Genomic DNA, 19,251 nt, shown 5'->3' with positions numbered 1-19,251 from the left:
TCGCACTTTTAATTTTACGATTCTGCTAAATTTCAGTGTCACTTTAGGATCATTTGGGATAACAAGGAGGAGGGTTTGAAACGGGAAAAATATTTTTAGGAAGTTTTTCGCGGGCCGGAGTGGGGAGAATTTTCTGTAGGGCGCCGATATTTCATATCAAATATTGGAATAATTCGTTTTAAGTGGCGAAATACTGACTTGAAGCCGTAATTCACCCGCAATCTAGCGATATCCATCTCGATTTTTAAAAGAATTAAAACTTGGAGCAAGACCTGTCATGTGCGTGAAAATTACGCCTGATCAACGTTGATAGGAAGCCTTAGGTATATTTTATAGCTTCGGTTTCGTACCTTCACAAATATAACGCGACAATCCATGGCTACCGCGGACATGGTCTTAGATGTTGTCGCTTTCGCCCCCCGATGGATGACAATTATAAAATAAATAAGGAATAAATATTCATATCTTCCATACCTATTACGTCGTTGGTTCTGTTCTACTGAGAATTATATACTGATTAAATTCCCAACCAAATCCAGATGAGTTCGTCCTTCGACAAAATAATTCGAAAAGTCAAACGCATTTCAAGGAACATTTGAATATAAACGACGTATATAGTTGGAATAGCTTTGTGCCTTTTGGCGCCCCTCCAGAAGACCTTTAGAGTGGCACCCGGTTTAACATGCCCCCTCTGCCCCCTATCGGTACACCTCTGTCCTGCAGCCTTTTCACTAAAAATGCATTTAGATACCTAAGAATATAAGGTAACTAGGCGAGAAGCCCGCCCTCTGCTAGCTGTGTGTTTCGAGACGCATTAATTAATCATATAAAGTTATTGGTGGTATTGTACTTTGGGCAATAGCATAAGCCTCTGGTACCACCCCGCGTAGCTAAGGTTCGTCTGCATTTTAATCACCAAAATCGAAAGGTCACGAATTTTATATACAAAGTATGGGTTTTCAAAACGTGCGGTTCAAACAAGCAATGTGTCCAACTTCGGGTTTACTTTTTTACGTCATTTCAAATTTTTCGCTCGTGTGCTGGATTCATTGCTTGATCGATTTAAAAATACACGCTAAATTCCAAGCAATTGGTGGATCTTAAAATTAATTTGGCGCACGAAACTACGCCGCTATGTTAGTGTAGAAAAGCATGTAAATATTCCTGCTGTACCTCACAATCTAAAGGTACTGTCACGCGCAAAAACGTAATTTATATATATATGGGCAAAAGTCTATAATATTATACCATAAGTTTGTCACTTTGGGGAATATTTTACTGAGAGCTAGTAACGAAGTGACGTCATCGCAAGAAGAAAATCTCCCCATAGCGAGGCGCTGTCCAAGGCTACATGTGACGCGTTAGCAAGCGGACGCAAAACTGCGACGAAGCCCGGCTTAATGCAGTCTGTCTTGTGAGTAGCTCTCAGTAAAACTTTTGCATGTGAAGAATAGAAAGTGTCTCACTTATGTATAATATTATACACTTATGATATGAGGTAAAAAGTGACATTTTTGCCAATTTCTGTCAGGTGAAGACATTCTTAACCATTGGTTATAAAACTCAGGACATTAAAGCTCGCTAGTATGTTGTATAATTTCTTCCAGCTTGAGAGATGCGCAACTAACTCCACGTGGTGATCAAGCGATAAAACCAACACACTGGGAAAACGTTTAGAATGAATTGAAAAACATTGGAATGATATGGCGAATCATAGCGCCGTATTCCTTGTACCTCAATGCATTCATGATTTACCTAAATACGGTCTATAGAAGAGCGATGCAATGTTTTCGGATTTCTCCTTGTATATCTCCGTCAAGTTATGAGTATACCTGGGTATACTTTAACTCGCGATTTCATCCCTCAATCGTGTTTTCCGCCGTGACGGGTGTTTGGAAGCTATCTGTTATCTTTTCACCCCTGGGCCCATCAGTCATCTCTTCAAAATTCAGACTGATTAGACAGCTCCGTCACTCTATGACGAGATTTTTGATCAAAACTTCAAAAGGCACCCGTAGTTCCTCGTGTTCCGAAGCGAAGACGGACGTCCTGTGGCGTTTGTTTTATCATTTTACTTGAAAGATTTCGTTGTAAAGTGAAAGAAACACTAGTGTTCCAATAAAAAGTGCAAATTCAGCCGAGGGGGATCATATAGGTTGCGACTTATTTGATTAGTAATTCTTTTCGAAGGCTGCCTGAGCTGCGGAATCATCCCGAAATAGCTAGCCAATACGTTTTATAAAGCTTTACGTCAACCCATTTTGGTCCTTGAATTTTTTTCGTTAATTTGTAATAGAATTTTTTTCTTCGCGGTTTACGAAGTTTCTAACGATTTAAGCTTCTAACCGTACTATTCGACAGTATAGTTTATTGACTATTTGCTATCGCCCTCGTAAAAATAATTCCTTCAAGGTTGAAATTAATTTCGGGGCAATATATGACTGGACAATTCTATATTTTAAGCAATAGCCAAAAATATTGTTAATCGATAATCTGCACCGGCACCGTTTTCGTTATATTTTTGGAAAAAAACATTATAAACGCAATAGCAACTTTTGCCAAATTCCGATAGAATAGCTGTAAGGCGAAGTCTCGATCGCTTTTAAGGGCTGATAATTAATGAGTCGCGTGAACTTCGGGCTGTTGTTTATTGGGAAGGCTATGATCGCGGACGCGCTACGATTGTAAATTCTTTGGCCCCGTCAAAAGTTTACGTCAAATTGATAGCTACCTAGAAAAATAATTTCCACTTTTTGATTTCAATATTTCTCTGCCTTTTATCGTTGCGGCCGGTGTGGAGGTCGGAAATGGGTTTGGAGAATTACGAGATTGGTCGTAACCTTGAACGGTTCTCTCGCGGATAGTGCCGTAACTAGTTATTTGACTGGTGCTGCCGTTTTGCTTTGTCCTCTTTATATCAGAAAGCTCTTACGACTTAAATGCTTCTGGAAGAATTACATTAAAATTCCTGATTCCTGATTAAACTTGAAAATAACAAATATTTTTTGCGATCTTAAGATTTCGGGAATGGCATTATAGAAATGATGGTTTTTGGGAAATATATGGTAAATTCATTTAACCTTCATTTGAATTCACAGAAAAATATAGTTTTAAAATATTCAAAGTATAAACAAATCTTTTTAGGAAATTGGCGAACGAGCAAAAACTTCTAATTGGGTCGAATAATCGTTATCTTTAAAAGTGGGAAAACATCCCGGCAAATAGCATTGGTAAGATAATACTTAACATTTCGAAGGTGGAGCTACATAATCACGTGTTTTGACAAGCGGGAGTATGTCTGAGTCACGTGACGGAAGGGGAGGGCCTACCCGAAATCCGGCTAAAATTTTTCAAACGAATCTGAGGCCCTAATTGCCTTAAATATAACAATTAACAGAAACATATCAATTAACTGATTTTTAGACTTATTGCGCAAACAAGGATTTATTCAACACAAGATCCCTTTAGCGTTGAAAATATACCTAAGCCGAAATAAAGTACTACCAAGGAGGGTAATATACCACTCAACTCAATATTCGGTTAAATAAACCCCTCTCTGACTTAGGAGCAACAAACGCAGCTAGCCTTTAAACACGCTAACGCAGGGTTGTGTACAAATTTCATTGTGGGAGCCTGTACGCTGAACGTTTTATGGAAAGGGGGGAAGACAATTTCCGAATTTTCCCCTTCCGACGGCAGCAGGCGCTAAAGCGTCTAACCAATGAAAAATGCACACAAGAATATGCACGACTTTTGACGGGTTGCGTTCTCCTTTTGTGGGGTGCTGTGTTTGTTGCTCCTAGCTCTGACTGTCTTGCCCCCCTGTTGAAAAATGCTACCTGATCTATACATAGAAAATTCCCATATAAAGAGAAACCATCGACAAACCAGTTGTATGTCCAGTCGCAGCAGCACAAACTCTATAATCTGCTATGAATGATCTTTTATTTAAAGGACTATTGCAAAAAATTAGCATTTAACAATAGGAAAAATACGTCTTTTCATTGTTACTTATGCAAATAGAAATATACAATAAGATAATTTAATTACAGTAAGAAATTTGAAATATAGCAAAATTTATATATTATAGGAGGCGTGGTCACCCTGAAAGTTGGCACCAATCTTAAATCGGGACTCATTTAATTTAACTTATTTTAAAAGACTGATTCGCTTATGAAATGGATGCGGCTAAATTGAATCTACAATTTTCTTTTCACATGTCATGTTCAACCAAGTTGAAATACGTTTTCTTAATTTACGCGGAGGTTCAAAGAGGGCATTTCGATTTCGGTTACAACAAACATTTCGAGGCAAAAGTTGTATTGAAAGTCAAAATGGGGCCCATACCGTCGCCTAGACAAACTCGTTTTTACAGGCTGACAGAGAAATGCTGTTTTGAACATTTTAATTTTCCACCGTTCATTGACGCTGTTGGTTAAAAAATATGTTTTTAATTTTTAATTTAATTTATCTTGTGGGTTTTAGATTTTTTTGTATTTAAGAAAATATAACTAAAGTAAAAATAGTTATGTTTTTATTTATTAATTATTATTTTACCAAAAAATCGTTTACAGTTTAGCTATAAGTAACAAAATAACTTAAGTAGGACAATTAAAAAAAATCATCGAAAAATTGGCATTAAAACAATAGAAGGAATTAATTTCCCCAATGTTAAGTTTTACAGCATCCCCCTTCCCTCGAACCATTTATAAATGACACACCTTCAAATATTTAGGGCCTGACGAGAGAGGGAGAAAAAATAAAAAATTTCCGGGCCCGTGCAGCGTATGGGGCCAAGGTATGAAATTTTCCAAATTTATCCCCGAAAACGTATAGCTATCTCCAGAAAAACAACTCTCTTCGGGTTATTTTCCCGGGCCCGGGCCCTCTCTCTATGGCCCTGGATTAAGTGATTATTTTCTTAAAAAAAGTGACAATTGTCTTTTAAAGGGTAGGATGGCGGTGTGGCGTTAAAAACCGTAATTCACGAAGTCACGAATTATAAATTCAACTCCGGCGGGACATCCTTGAACTAAAATGTCATGGAAATTATTTTCCCTTTAAAATTTACGGCGCGTTCTCCGCCTTCCGCTTTTATCATAAGCGTAAAAATTATCTTTCCAGATTATCCTTAACCCCTGTTTTATTTTCAATACCGGGATACTCTCTCTGTCATGTGACCTTACCAGAAATTAAAAAGTCCCGGAACGAATCAAAAGTTAAACATAAAGTTAGAAATGTTTTTTTCGCCTACTGAAAATTTTAATGGCCGACCTAAAATATACCCCATTAATTTAAAATTTCCCGGTAATAATTCGTCGCGACAGTATTTACTCTTAGAAACGTTAATTTAAGTTTCTTATAGTTCCATCGAAAGCTGGTTCAGAAATAAAACTTTGCATCCCTGCTGGGGATCGAACCCAGGACCTTTGGATTAGAAGTCCAATGTGCTATCCACTACACTACAGGGACTGTGATTTTTAACTTTGATAATCAGTTCTAAGAGCTTATTTTTCCGGTGGCAGCCGTGAGTTGAAAATTTAGAAGTGTTTATTAGGTTTCATACATGTATTTTTGTGTATGTATATTCATAATTTTCTTTAGATACACTAATGCCAACGGGAATGTTTAGAAATAGAAATCTTAACATTTTTTAACTAGTGTATATTTTAGATTAATGAAGGCGGTTACTTAATAAAATACATTCAGTGGCGTAGCCATGGTTCCAAGACTACCGACGTATCCCAAAAAATTTATAATTTCCTTAAGCTTAGACGGTTAGTTTCCAGGGAACCGGTAATCAAAGGTATTTAACGAAACATAGTTTAAAAACAGAAAACATTTTATTTATTTATTTTTTAAAAAACAGTCTCTGAATTGAACTACCCTTAAATACCTGATATATCACTTTATAAAATTATATAATTTTATTTTCCATTATCTCCTCACTATTATTTTTGAAATGTCCTATTTTCGGTTAAAACTACTGAAGGGCTTCCTAAAATTATCCTAACGACGTCACCATCGAAAGCATAAATAATTTTGACTGGCACGATTATCACCATTGCCCTTATCATATTACAAAACACTTGTTAATTATTCAAAATTTGGTTATTAATTCCGGCCCCCCTCTAGATTTTTTTTACTAATTTTTGGTTTGTTCCTTCCCAACCTCTGCCGCCCCCTTAATTAATTTCTGGGTAAGCCGCTCTTGGTAATAATGGAAATAAGCAATACTGCGGCCAATCACTTAAGCTCGGATGTTTCACTAATCACTATTATAAATATAAAACCTTTCGCCTGACAATAAAATGTTTATAAAGTATTGTTGAAGTTAGAGGAGTATTAAAATATTTTACAAAATTCCTTCGGAACCTCCGTTAGAGATGATTTACCTCTTTGAATTCGCCGGACAATTTTGGAAATGGAGAAAAGTGAACCTGCGTTACCATTTAATGTAGAAGGGTGCAATAGTCTCGCCATCTATCACTATACATGACAATTAAAATTCTTAAATTACAACCATTAATGAATTTTGAATAAATTTAACAGAATCATTATGGGGGACATCTCAGGAAAACAAATTTAGTTGGTCTAAGGTGATATGTCAAATGATTTCATTATAGGGACGCAATTTCGATACAGCGCCCAAATGGGCAGAACGTGGGACGGTGGGAGACGAATGCTCATTCCAAGCAAATATTTTTCCAGTTCCAGGGCTGTTCCTTCAACTTACTGTTTCGGCATTTCAACCGGGCAACACTGCGCATCATTTTCTACGTCGTTTTCGCCGAAAATGTGTCTCATGGTTTTTCTCGGAAAATAGCGAATTTCTCAAGTCTGTGTATGAAATAATTTGAAATTCCTGGAATACCACCAAAGATCGTCGCTGTAGGAAAGAAGCCAGTGGTTTAGTTTGTTTACTTAGTAAGTATTGTAGACGGCATCTTTTATGTAGCTCTTTTTTAAGACAAAGTGCGTGATAGACAAAGCCCTTAATCCTGTTTCACAACCCTTTTTTGCTGCCCAACTTTAGCACGTTTTTCCAGCGCCGTTGCACTGGTTGACATAGTCTGTTGTAAGAAATTTTATCTAAGCGGCGGCTTTCGGTTCACATAGGTTTCTCTTTAACAAAATTTTTATATTCAAATCCTCATTACTTAGGTAAATTTTTAATGGCGTGAGTAACATTTATGATTTGTGTTAAAATATTATCAATCGAGATTCAAGAACAGTTATTCCTTCTCTGTCCTTTTAAAAACTTCGATATATTTCTATCTCCTGAAATTTTTTAAACCACGCCCCTGGATGCCATGCTTATTGAGTTATGCTCCGCCCCTGTACACTTTACAATACGCCTTTGTAAAGGAATTCCTCTGATTTTTAACAGATGATTTATGCATCTTGAAATTTTATGTGATGAGAATTTGAATATATTTCAACATTAAATCTTTCAGTGAACAGTATTATTTTTTAAATAGGTTAGATTAATTAATGTAGATAAAATGTTTATGTAGTAAACCGCAAGAACATACGTACCTAAGTAATCCATTCGCGACAATGTCTGGAACATACGTAAAGCAAGAAATTCAGGATCATTGTAACAGGTACAGAACTCTTAATCTGATTTGATGTTTCTATTAGAGGATGATGGTGAGAGGAATTATCCTTTTAAGTCCATAATCTGACTTAAGCAAGAGCTAGTTGAAATTTAAAGAAAGAATTGCGAGAGCCACTAAAGTTTATTTTTCTCTCCCCAGTTGTTAAGACTTTTTCATACTAAATTTAGTTGCTTTTAATGGGTAAAAGTTTATTGGGTTTCTCATTTTTTGAAAAAGTTTAAAAGCCTGATAAAACCATTTATGTAAGTGCTTATGAAATATCTTTGGGTACTTATAGTTTCTATTGTTTTTTTAATAATTTTTGCTTTTGTATTTTATAATTTTAAAATATTACATTTCCTTTCAAACATAATAGTTAATTTTTTTTTTGCTCAATCAGGTTTTTAATCTTCATGACATTAGTAATTTATTATTGAGAAGAATTAACGGCTTTTAAAATTCATTTTGCGCGTGAAAATACCTCTACATGTTATGGTCAAAAAAGCACTAAAGAAGGCTGTGTGCCCAAGACCTGTACCTGTAGTGTCGCGCTAAAATGTCATTTCTAAATCCGTCAATTAAATTCAAACTTAACCCTTTTTTAGAACTTATCAGATTTCTTTGGAAACTTGTCGCGGCTCTTAATTTTTCAGAATTTCGGTTTTGAAATATTGAATTTCTTGTTTAGCTACATTAATTTTTTTGTATTAATTTGTAGTTTTATTATTATATTAGCATTTTATAGAGATGCTACACATAAAATTTATTGTAATCTGTGTCCTTGGCTAATTTCTTAGAAGGTTTGACTGGGCTTCTCAAATTAATTATTTGGAAATAAAATAATTTGAATTATGAATTATAACCTTCTCATTTTGATAGGCAGTCAGGTTAAGTTTTGATAATATTAAGCTTCCAATAACATCAGAGTTGAGATTTTTGAGAAACCCATCCATATTTAACTAAGCTTAATAGCTCCGGTTCAGGGCTGTCTTTAGAGCGTTGGGGGTCCCTGGGCTTATCAATTCACTGGGTCATTTCAAATGCACAGCAGCTGCATTCCCTGTCGTGTTTGCCCCTTGGCATTGAACCAATTGCCCCTAAGAATTGTCTCTGATTGAGTCATTAATTAAGCTCTGTTTTATAGGAGTTCATCATGTGTTGTTTCCTATTCAATTTTGCAATGATATTTTCTATATTTTTTATAGATCACAAATGGCGCTTTGGACAAAAGTTCAAAATTTATCAAGTGACTCACTACGTCAACTTCAAGCAGTTTATGGAGAAAATTTCCCATTAGAAGTGAGAGCTGCCTTGGCTCATTGGCTCGAAGGAAAACCATGGCAAGTTAAACTATTTTTATTGTCATTTTTATGAAAAATATTTCTGCTCGTCTTTTAATCCTATGGGATTTGCCTATGGTTAAAACATGGGTTTGAATTATTCCATAGGTTCTGATACGGTTAATGTTTAATTCTCTTCATGCAATAAAAGATGAAAAAGTGTATTAACAGGAGTGTTTTGGGATGTTTTTAAAATATTAATTAAACTGACATAGGAATGAGTTGGATCCTGAGAATCCACAGCACGATGTTTATGCCTCGCAACTTGTTACTTCTCTAATTGAAGAAATTGAAAGAAAAGCTGAATCCAATGATGAAAATTTCCTTATGCGGCTCAAATTAACTGAAGCTGCTAGTTCATTTAGGGTGTGTGAAGTTTTATCTTAGCAATAGGCAGATAACACATTTTTTATTGGGAGTTTAAATATGAATCCTCTGTTATAGTTGAATTATACACACAATCCTCAGCAATTAGTAAGAGTTGTGAAACATTGTCTACAAGCAGAATTGAGGGCTGTGCAATTTGCTGAAAATGTAGGGAAGATTTTTATCCTGTAAATTAATTATTTTGTAACTATACTTTGTAATTTGTTTTTAATTAAAGCAATGCTTGGGTGTTACCAATCCGAGTCATGGAATACCCGAACAGCATCAAATGATAATATTACAACTAGATAAATTAAAGAGAAAAACCCAGGTGAATACCTCACTGTTAATTCATATTTAATCTGTAATGTTAGCTAAAAATTTCTGTTGATTTAAAAACAGGAAACCCAAGAAGAACTTGGGCGAATGCAACAAGAACAAGAATCATTTGTGATACAATACCAAGAAAGCTCTAAATGCCAAGGTTAATATTATATTTAATACACTATTAGCCTTAATTGCTTTTGTATAATGTCTTCTTATTTAATCACACTATAGCACATATCCAACAATTGGGCTCGCAGCCCCAGGGGCAAGAAAATGTAGAGCTGCTTGCCAAACTTCAAAGAGAAAAACAAATACTTGATCAAGCGCTCAGACAAAGAATTGCTACCTTATCTCAAATGAGAGTTGTGAGTTCCGCTTTACAACAAAATCAAAATTTAGCCTTGCTCTTATCAAAAACTTATTTGATATAAAACTATAGGATCAATTGGAAAAATACAATGACACCTGCAGTCAGTTAGATGAACTTCAAAAGTGCGTTTTGGAAAATGAATTAATTAGATGGAAAAGGGGTCAACAATTAGTAGGAAATGGGGTACCATTTGAAAATAATCTTGATCAAATTCAAGAATGGCAAGTTACCAAATATTTTTATTATTTTGAATTTTATTTAAATTAACGCGCTTGTTATTGGACAGGTGTGAAGCTCTGGCCGAGATAATTTGGCAAAATAGGCAACAAATCCAAAGAATTCAGATTCTTTTCACTCAACTTCCACTGAATGTACCAGGGGCTGACATTTTGCAGTCATTAACTTCACGTTTTCTCAGTCTTTTATCCTCTTTGGTAGTCAGCACATTTGTTATAGAGAAACAACCACCGCAAGTCATGAAAACAAACACTAGGTTTACCGCAACTGTTCGGCTTCTGGTTGGTGGAAAACTTAATGTTCATATGACTCCCCCTCAAGTTAAAGTCACCATTATTAGGTACGCTGCTTTTTGGGAATTGTTATCTTTTAGCTTAAGTGTATATTTCTGTTACATAAGTGTGAAACTTCTTATTCTTCAAATACAAAAGTTTTACTGAGAGCTATTCACAAGACAGACTGCATTACGGGCTTCGTCGCTTTTTTGGGTCCGCTTGCTAACGCGTCATGTGTAGCCTTTGACAGCACCTCAATAGGGGGAAATTTTCTTCTTGTGATGACGTCACTCTGTTACTAGCTCTCAGTAAAATATTCCCCAAAGTGACAAACTTATGAAACAATTTTATAGACTTATGCTTTTAGTTATCAATATAAATTGACACTTGAATTATTTAGTGAAGCTCAAGCCAACTCCTTACTTAAAAATGATAAAGGAATTAATGGGTGCGTATAATTTTAACCTGAGCCGCTCGTTTAGTTATAAGGTCTAAAATAAAATACGATTAAAATAATCTCCATTTTAGGAGAGATTCTAGTGGGGAAATTTTAAACAGTAGTGGAACTATGGAATACCATCAAGCTACCCGCCAATTAACTGTTAGCTTCAGAAATATGCAACTACGAAAAATCAAGAGGGCTGAAAAAAAGGGAACGGAGTCTGTGATGGATGAAAAATTTTCGTTACTCTTTCAGTCTCAATTCAAAGTTGGGGGCAGTGAGCCAATTTATCAAGTTTGGGTGCGTTTTAAGTTTTATTTTTAACAAAATGCCTGGTATTAGTGTTAAAATATTTACCATAACCACAGACCTTGTCTTTGCCTGTTGTTGTTATCGTACATGGAAATCAAGAGCCTCACGCTTGGGCTACTGTTACGTGGGACAACGCATTTGCTGAACCAGTAAGAAAATAAATTAAAATTGGTTAGCTCACTGAGAGGGCAAAATCTGACTACTTCATGGTTTTTGTAGGGCCGAGTGCCATTTCACATACCCGAAAAAGTAAAATGGCCAGATGTTGGGATGGTCTTAAGCACAAAGTTCAAAGCAGCAACGGGGCGAGGGCTAACTGAGGATAACCTCCAGTACCTAGCTTCAAAAGCATTTAGAAGTAAGTATTGATTGGCATTTTGCATTTAGTTTGTTCACTGACTAAATTACTTCTCTGTAGGTTTCAACGACATACAGCATCAAGATTATACCAATATGCTTTTAAGTTGGTCTCAATTTTGCAAAGAACCTTTGCCAGACAGGAATTTTACATTCTGGGAATGGTTCTACGCCATCATGAAAGTCACAAAAGAGCATTTGAAAAATTTGTGGGTGGATGAGTAAGAATGATTTATTTTTAATTCCACTTTTGCAGCTAGTTTAAATAACATCTACTGATTAATTTCTATTTTCTAGCCTAATTATGGGCTTTGTTGGGAGAAGGCAAGCCGAAGACATGTTGAGGACATGTTGCCATGGAACCTTTATTCTAAGATTTAGTGATTCGGAATTAGGCGGTGTCACCATCGCTTGGACTCAAGTGAAAGAAGACCAACAAGGTTTTTATTAGTGTTGGCCAATATCGTAATTTAACTGGTACCAATTTTGGAAATTTACCAAATTTATCTGATTTTTACTGATACTGATATTTTCCAATAAATAAGCAAAGCCAAAGGTCAAGTTTAGTAGCGCCATCTGCCTTGTTTTTGGGAATATTCGTTTGAAAATATCAGCTTGAAGCAACAAACACAACACCCCACACAAGGAGAATGCAACCCATCAAAAGTCGTGGATTTTCTTGTGTACATTTTTCATTGGCTAGACGCTAGACATTCAGCGTAAAGGCTCATGACGCTCGTTGAATGAAATTTGTACACAACCCTTCGTTAGCGTGTTTAAAGGCTAGCTGCGTTCTCCTTGTGTTTGTTGCTCCTAGATATCAGTATCTGTAATTTAGGCATGATAAATTGCAATATTGGTAACCTATAATAATATCATATCAGTTTTGGCCCATCACTAGTTCTTATGACACACTACAATTTATTCTCACACTGGTTTTTTAAATGATTGTAGAGAGTAGAGAGATTTTGATGGTGCAGCCATTTACAAGTAGAGATTTTACCATTCGCGGCCTGGCTGACCGCATAAACGATTTTAAACACTTGACATATTTATATCCTGAAAGGCCAAAAGACCAATTTTTTTCCAAATACTACACACCAATGTCTGGTATGTCAACTATCAGTGTCATAATTAGGAACTGATTTAGACTTATGAAACCCAATTTTTTTTTTAAATTTTAGACGGACAACCACAGCCAAGTAATGGATACATCAAACCTTTTCTTGTTACGCATATTCCAGGGTAAATATATTAATATTTTAAATTTAGTAGGCCATTTTTTGTTAAATATACATAAATTTAATTAAGGGGTTCGCATATACAAAGAGGAGACAGTTTTTAATATATTCCTATTTAATAAAGGGGATCTTCTATTTTTTTAAGGAGTGGCTAGAATATTAATATTTTAATATCTACCCATCAGTTTGTCTGGGCCACTGAATTCTGACAGTTGCCCTGCAACCCCGCAGCCGATGATGCAGCCACGATCTCCCGATGGCTATTATGATAATCAAACGAACTGCTCCTCAGACAACGCAATGAAGTGAGTATAGTATTTTCAATTTTATGGCATTTTTTAAAATACAAATACGTCCCCCTTTATAAGTAGTTTTAAAAACATTTTCCCTTATTTGTGCCCTTAATCGTAGCTCTATGGAGATGTATTAAGACGAGCAGTTCACCTATAGCTGTCACGGACAAATATGTCCCAGCTTTGGGTCATTATTATTGGACAGTTTATTTAAGCCTAAAAACATTGACGTAATCTCAAATAATATTTGTCAGTGCATTTGTGCTGGTAATTCCTATTAACGTGATATTGTTTTTTTAAACCATTATCAGTAGTTTTGCTAGTGAGTTTTCCAAAATTTTTACGTATATTATGAATGTAGTGTGTTTAAACTTTCTCTGCCCCGTAATTTTATTCAATTTGTTATTGGGTGGTTGGTGATGACTGTAAACACCGTTTCTTATAACTTGTCCCCCATTTAGTCAATTTTATTTTTATACTCAACACTTTTTCTTATAAGGTTTACAAAAATTTTAACAGAAATCTTTGTTGTTATAAATGTTTATCGATATAGTAAGGCCATTATAGGGAAATTTGATTTTATAAGAGGTTTTTTCTGAAAATTTATAACAAGTGTTATCAAAATAGATATTTACAAAAAGATATAGCCAAAAATACAATTATTTGAAAATTAAATTGTAAAGGCATAAAAATGGCCTATATATATAAAGTATAATCAATTCGCGATACAGAATTTATCCAGGAGCTAATGAATATGTGAATTGGGGTTATATATGCCACTGGTTTCTAAAACAATTCCAAGGACTCACCAACTCAGGTTAAATTAATCGAATTATGTCCATAAGAAAACTTTTATTATTTTTATTGTATTCACATAGTGCCTAATCGTCCATCCAACTAAAAGCATATCCGCATAATGGGTGTTTTAATATTAATTGCCACAATACAGTTGAGGGATATATTAAATGAATTCTTTTTAAATCCCTGATATTTAAAGTGATATTAGGGTTAGTTTATTAAAATAATAGTTTCTCATAAAGCTATTAACACCTAGCCAGTTTGATTAAAACTAAGTAAAGTCCATTTTGAAATTTGTTTAACAGCATCAATTTGATAACATCTTGCTGTATTGCAGGTCATCTTATGACATCATAAGATCCTTGTTAGCTTACAGACACTTTAAAAATTTTATAAAAATTTATTGGCATCCTTCCATGACTGCTTCGAGACTTGAAATGATCTCTGTTGGGGATTCTGCCATTATTTAAGCTTACAATTATAGATTTCAATTAATAATTTGTGAAACTATCCCTTTTTTGTTATGTGGCAATTTTAAAACATCTTTTTAACATTTGCCAAAACAATTAATTAGATTTAGATATTTATATTATTTTCTAGTGCTTGAGAATTAGTTATCATGTTACTATTCGTTAAATTTAAGTAGCGATATGGTGCTAGGATACAATGCTGTACATTGAAATTGTACTGACCTAGTGCTTTTAGATTTAGGCCACATCAGGTTAAATATCAGTCCATAAAAATGAATATTATTGATAAAAATTAAAGATATATATTAAAAGATTAAAGATATATTTAAAAGAACTTTTTTGGTGCTAATATATAATAGACAGGTTAAAACGGCATTAGGGAACATGTACGAGTGTAGACATAGCTTTATTGTGCACAGACTGTTTACCTTACCAACTCTCACGATTCGTTTTCTAACAAAGGCTAAACCTGTCTATTGTATGATCCTTTTAGAAACATTTCATAAGTTACACATGATGGTATTGTAGTAACAACCTAAAATTATAAATAAACCTACCAAATACATCATTTATATGATATACCAGGTGCTACATAGTATCCTAACCACACTAAAATGTTGAATATCTTGTGTAATGCATATTGTGGTTGGGGTAAATTACCAGTGGCAGACCATTTACCACAATATCTTTAATAATCTTCGGTATCTTTTCACAACTTGTATCACAGAGATTTGCAGTGTAGTTGGTTATCTTCCATAGCACTGTGGATTTAAAAAAAACTAAAATAATTATTTGGTCTGTTAGTGAAATTTAATCATCTTTATGTATGACATTTTTCTCTAATTTTTTTTCATTTTTATCAAAATCTAAAACAAGTTACAGTAAAGTATTTATGAGTTTTAAGTGACCATTTTTAGATGAGAAGCTCCCCTGCTACTAAATTGTTAATAAGAAGCGCTCGTTCCATTAAAATTTATGGATTTGTTACTGCTGACAAGAAGCCATTAAACATTTTATTTGTAGATATTGCAGTGGATCCGTAATAGCGATATTTAAGTAATGGAAGTAAAACATGTCATGAATATGTATATATAGTATTGTGCCAACTGTGCCTGTGTTACCATTTTAAAATTAATGATATGTCCTTCAGAAGGCTAAATCTTTAGTATACGTGAAATGTGATCATTTTTTGTAGTAATAAATGTTAAATATTTTTCCTCCAGTTAATACATAATTAACCATTTTTATCATTTAATGTATCGCTACTAAATTAATTTTTTCAGTGTTTAATGTATTTAAGTTTTAATTGTTTTCAAGACTATTTTTCTTTTATATATGAAATAAATATAATTAAGTTGAATTTTTGTCATATAATAGATGTTCATCAGGCCAAATTGCCAAAAGTTGTGGCAAATGAAGGATGTTTTATAGAAGCTTTATTTCAAATGTTAAAATGTTTCCAAAAAGGAGTTGTATTAAATGTTAAACTATTTACAAGGAATACTTTTACCATCCACTGCGCAAATTATTTAAAATTCAGTAGGACGCTTTCCCCCTATCGCGAAGTTATTTTGTTACCCATTTTGCTTTTTTACAGGATGTTTTTAGAGGTCTCTTTTTGACTGTTCTTGCCCTTTGTGTCTTTGGCAGTTTACCTGCTACCGAAATGGATGGATTGGAATGGGATTTGGTTGCCAGTGACTTGGACTATATGCCCGTTGATTTCTCAAACATCAACGTTAATGATCTTGTGTGATGAAAAAGTAAAATGCAAAGAACTAAGAAAATGCAAGCAAGTGGGTCGCAAAATATACCAAAATTAAATTTTTCCCCCTTAAAAAATTCCTTTGGAATTCTATAAATTTGGTCTCGAGTTTAGTGAAGAGTATGTTTAGCGCAAAACCTTTTGCAGTGGATGGGCTTGCCATATATATGATTGAAATCTCTCGAATCTTCATTCTAAAAAAAATAATTTGAATCTCTCTCGAAATAACCCCATTAAGGTTTTTTGAAACATCCTTCACTTCTGCATGCGGAAGTTTCTTTAACATAATAGCATTTAGCCATATTCCTAGAGTTAAAATGGGATGGTAGATTTAATAAGGGGTGATGATTAACTTATGAACAATAATGTTTTTAACTTTGGGAGCTTGTAAGGAAGATAATGTACCAGTACAATTGCAATTTTAAATCATGGGGAACTAGTTTTCATTGTTGAGGCTTGTATTTGGGAATATTGTTGATACAATTTTTATAGGTGAATTTATATAGCAGCGTTATTCAATTCAACTAGTTTTAATATTTTGTTGATTCGGTTTACTTTTTATAACAAAAAGGCAAATTTTATTCGTTTGCTAAACAAAGGGAGGCCTATAGGAATATATTTATTCCTTTGTAATAATTTTTAAGTACAAAATATTTTTTTTATTCATAGTTTTCGCCTGTATATAAACTTGCATGGTTACGTTTATTGTTATATTTTTTAGAGGTTATCATTCGGGTGCTAACTTTAAAATGCAATATATTTTGAAGAAACTACATTGTTTAAATGGTATCCAAAGTTAACAGAAAGATATGGTTCATGTTCAGCATAGCAAAATTGCTTTTTTGTAAATGCGAAGTTGTTACTACAGATAAAATTTGTTAGACCACGGAGTTTTTAAGGAAAGGTTATAGAAAATCAATATTTTTAACTCTCTTGTTGTTTGGAATGTTAATATTAAAAGCTCAAATCATGCAAATTCCCAGTTACTGGAAAACACTTTACATAGCTAGCTTGAGCAAATTCGTACGAAAGTATTAAAAATCACATTTTTGGAATAAATACCCTAATTAATTAGTTAAAATATTTGTTATTGGATTGCTAAACATATACTTGCAAAAATCTTAATAGATTATTGAGCATTGATTTTTCCTTCGCTTTTTGGCAAAACTGACATTCAAAAATTCACTAAGGTAAATATAAATTTTAATACTAATAATATTTAACACATTCAAACAAATGATTTAATCTTTTATTTAAAATATAACAAGTATTAATTTATGCAGTGACCAATTGTGACTCCTCATTTCCATTAGGCTCCTTTTTCACAAGTGGGGAATCGTCTGTAATTTGAATTGGTGTAGGTTTTACAAAAGTTTTGACGATTGCGCTTTTTGGTGGCATCCAATCTGGAATTATTTTTCCATGAATCCTCCAAGTGCCATACTGGTTGGCTAAATGGTTCTCAAACACAACGTATTCCAAGACATCTTTGATCATTGCTTCATCTCCATGCATAAGTCGACCAAAACGATCGTACACTGCTAGTGTCTTCAAAATGAAAAGAACCTTTAATCCGTAAAATTTTTAAGTGTTTATTTAAATACCTGTTGGGAGTGAATTCTAATGGTAGCTTGTGCAAAAACATTCTCTTTGGTCATTACATCAGTACATCTAACGTGAACTACTCTTGGGGGTTCTAACGAATTTAAAAATTTCCACCTTATTGTTTTCAGCTTTGCGTTAACAATCATTTCCTAATGAAACGTAATTTAAATTATATATTTCATTAGAACTATACAAACTCCTTACTGGGAAGCACTTTTCCGTGACTAACAGATGCAATGCATCTTCGTCATTCCTAAAAAAAGTCTTTATCAGTAAACTTGAAATGACAACCAGTAATTTAAAAAAGTAAACCTTGCTAAAGCATTATGAGCATCAATATAAATTTGTTGACATTTTTCTGCCATATCGGGAAGATCAAAGTCATAGTCGTAGCGTCTGATCTTTTTAACAGCCAAATAAGATTTTCCCTTCTTCTCAAGGGTTTGCATAACTTGTTTAGCACCCTATTATTACAAGCAAAATAATGTCACATTTCTTAGATAGAAATTAATTTCATTCCAATAATTAGTTTAGCTTCTTACAACTTTGGATAAAATTGAAGCTTTGCCATCTCCCTCAGGTGGTATGTAAGGTTCAAATATGGTAGCTAGATATTTTGAATTAGTGGCTATTACTTGCGTAATAACATAAATATTAACATACGAGTTGAGCTAATAAATATGGGTTTTTCCATCCATGGTCTTGGTGGAACTATTCCTTTTTCTTTCATGTAAGACCTCATTTCATCAGGGGTCATTTCATTTTCCTTTCTAACGTCTTCAAAATTAGGAAGTTCAACTTTAATGAACTACAAAGAAAAAAGTTAAATTTAGGTATAAAACTATGTAGAGTTAGTTGAATTTATTTACTTTTTTCGCTCTCTCTTTTTTAAATTTTGGATCGTAATTCTTTCTGTGAATATGTCTAGTTTGACAAATCATATTAGCCTCAATAACCAGAAGTTTAGCAAAATTCAAAGACTCTGTACCCTGGAATTATTCCAATCAATTTAGAAAATGATAAATCTGGTTAAATAACTTAACCTTAGTAGCTTAAGTTTGTGTTTCAGGGAAACATTTACACAAATATGTAACAAAATAATAAGCATAAATAAACTTTAAGTGAGGTATATCAATTAAACATTTACCTTTATTAAATTATACGAATTTCTAAATAAACAATTCATTTTATCAGATGTGTGTTGACTAAAATTTCAGCCAAAAAAATGAGACAAAATTAATTATTTGTACTGTCATAGAGATAGAAAAGAAATAGAGGAAAGATTACCGCGTTAAGGCACCCCTGTTTTTGACCGGGAAAATTCATCCCCCCCCCCCAACGCATGTATGAAAACGGAGATGGGCCAAAGAATATAAAGCTTTATATTCTTTGGATGGGCAGAAGTTGCAACGCCATCTATCCTTCCTTTGTTTACACAAAGAATATAAAGCA

General features: G+C 33.9%; 2 protein-coding genes and 1 non-coding gene across 6 annotated transcripts; 1 reads left to right on the top strand and 2 right to left on the bottom strand.

Moving 5' to 3' along the window:
• Positions 1-5,399: 5,399 nt before the first annotated feature.
• On the bottom strand, positions 5,400-5,472 carry TRNAR-UCU (transfer RNA arginine (anticodon UCU)). The gene has a single exon. It is a non-coding gene; the product is annotated as a tRNA-Arg (tRNA).
• Positions 5,473-6,722: 1,250 nt separating this feature from the next.
• Positions 6,723-17,170, top strand: Stat92E (Signal transducer and transcription activator Stat92E). 4 transcript variants are annotated; one of them, XM_090162427.1, is made up of 20 exons: positions 6,723-6,927; positions 7,518-7,607; positions 8,807-8,941; positions 9,157-9,307; positions 9,386-9,475; positions 9,546-9,638; positions 9,710-9,791; positions 9,866-9,999; positions 10,074-10,225; positions 10,291-10,581; positions 10,917-10,964; positions 11,045-11,258; positions 11,327-11,419; positions 11,490-11,628; positions 11,689-11,848; positions 11,925-12,067; positions 12,582-12,737; positions 12,812-12,872; positions 13,054-13,173; positions 16,080-17,170. In XM_090162427.1, exons 2-20 carry the CDS (start codon positions 7,561-7,563, stop codon positions 16,183-16,185), a joined length of 2,415 nt encoding a protein of 804 aa, XP_090018553.1. In that variant the 5' UTR covers positions 6,723-6,927; positions 7,518-7,560; the 3' UTR covers positions 16,186-17,170. The 4 variants fall into 4 exon arrangements, with proteins under 4 accessions (XP_090018553.1, XP_090018555.1, XP_090018554.1 ...); XM_090162428.1 differs by lacking the exon at positions 6,723-6,927 and adding an exon at positions 6,958-7,078; XM_090162426.1 differs by lacking the exon at positions 6,723-6,927 and adding an exon at positions 7,069-7,180.
• A 251-nt stretch (positions 17,171-17,421) lies between these two features.
• mRpL45 (mitochondrial ribosomal protein L45) lies at positions 17,422-19,026 on the bottom strand. Its single transcript, XM_090162706.1, has 8 exons — positions 18,947-19,026; positions 18,669-18,788; positions 18,463-18,607; positions 18,342-18,406; positions 18,112-18,263; positions 18,004-18,052; positions 17,799-17,948; positions 17,422-17,742 (listed from the first exon to the last, which is right to left on the bottom strand). The coding sequence occupies exons 1-8, from the start codon at positions 18,983-18,985 to the stop codon at positions 17,470-17,472; spliced, it is 993 nt and encodes a 330-aa protein (XP_090018832.1). The 5' UTR covers positions 18,986-19,026; the 3' UTR covers positions 17,422-17,469.
• Positions 19,027-19,251: the final 225 nt, after the last annotated feature.

The sequence above is a fragment of the Leiobunum rupestre genome, chromosome 11 (genome assembly GCF_980474605.1).
Source record: "Leiobunum rupestre chromosome 11, qqLeiRupe1.1.hap1, whole genome shotgun sequence".
NCBI lineage: Eukaryota > Metazoa > Arthropoda > Arachnida > Opiliones > Sclerosomatidae > Leiobunum > Leiobunum rupestre.
This window is presented reverse-complemented; position numbering and strand designations above follow the sequence as displayed.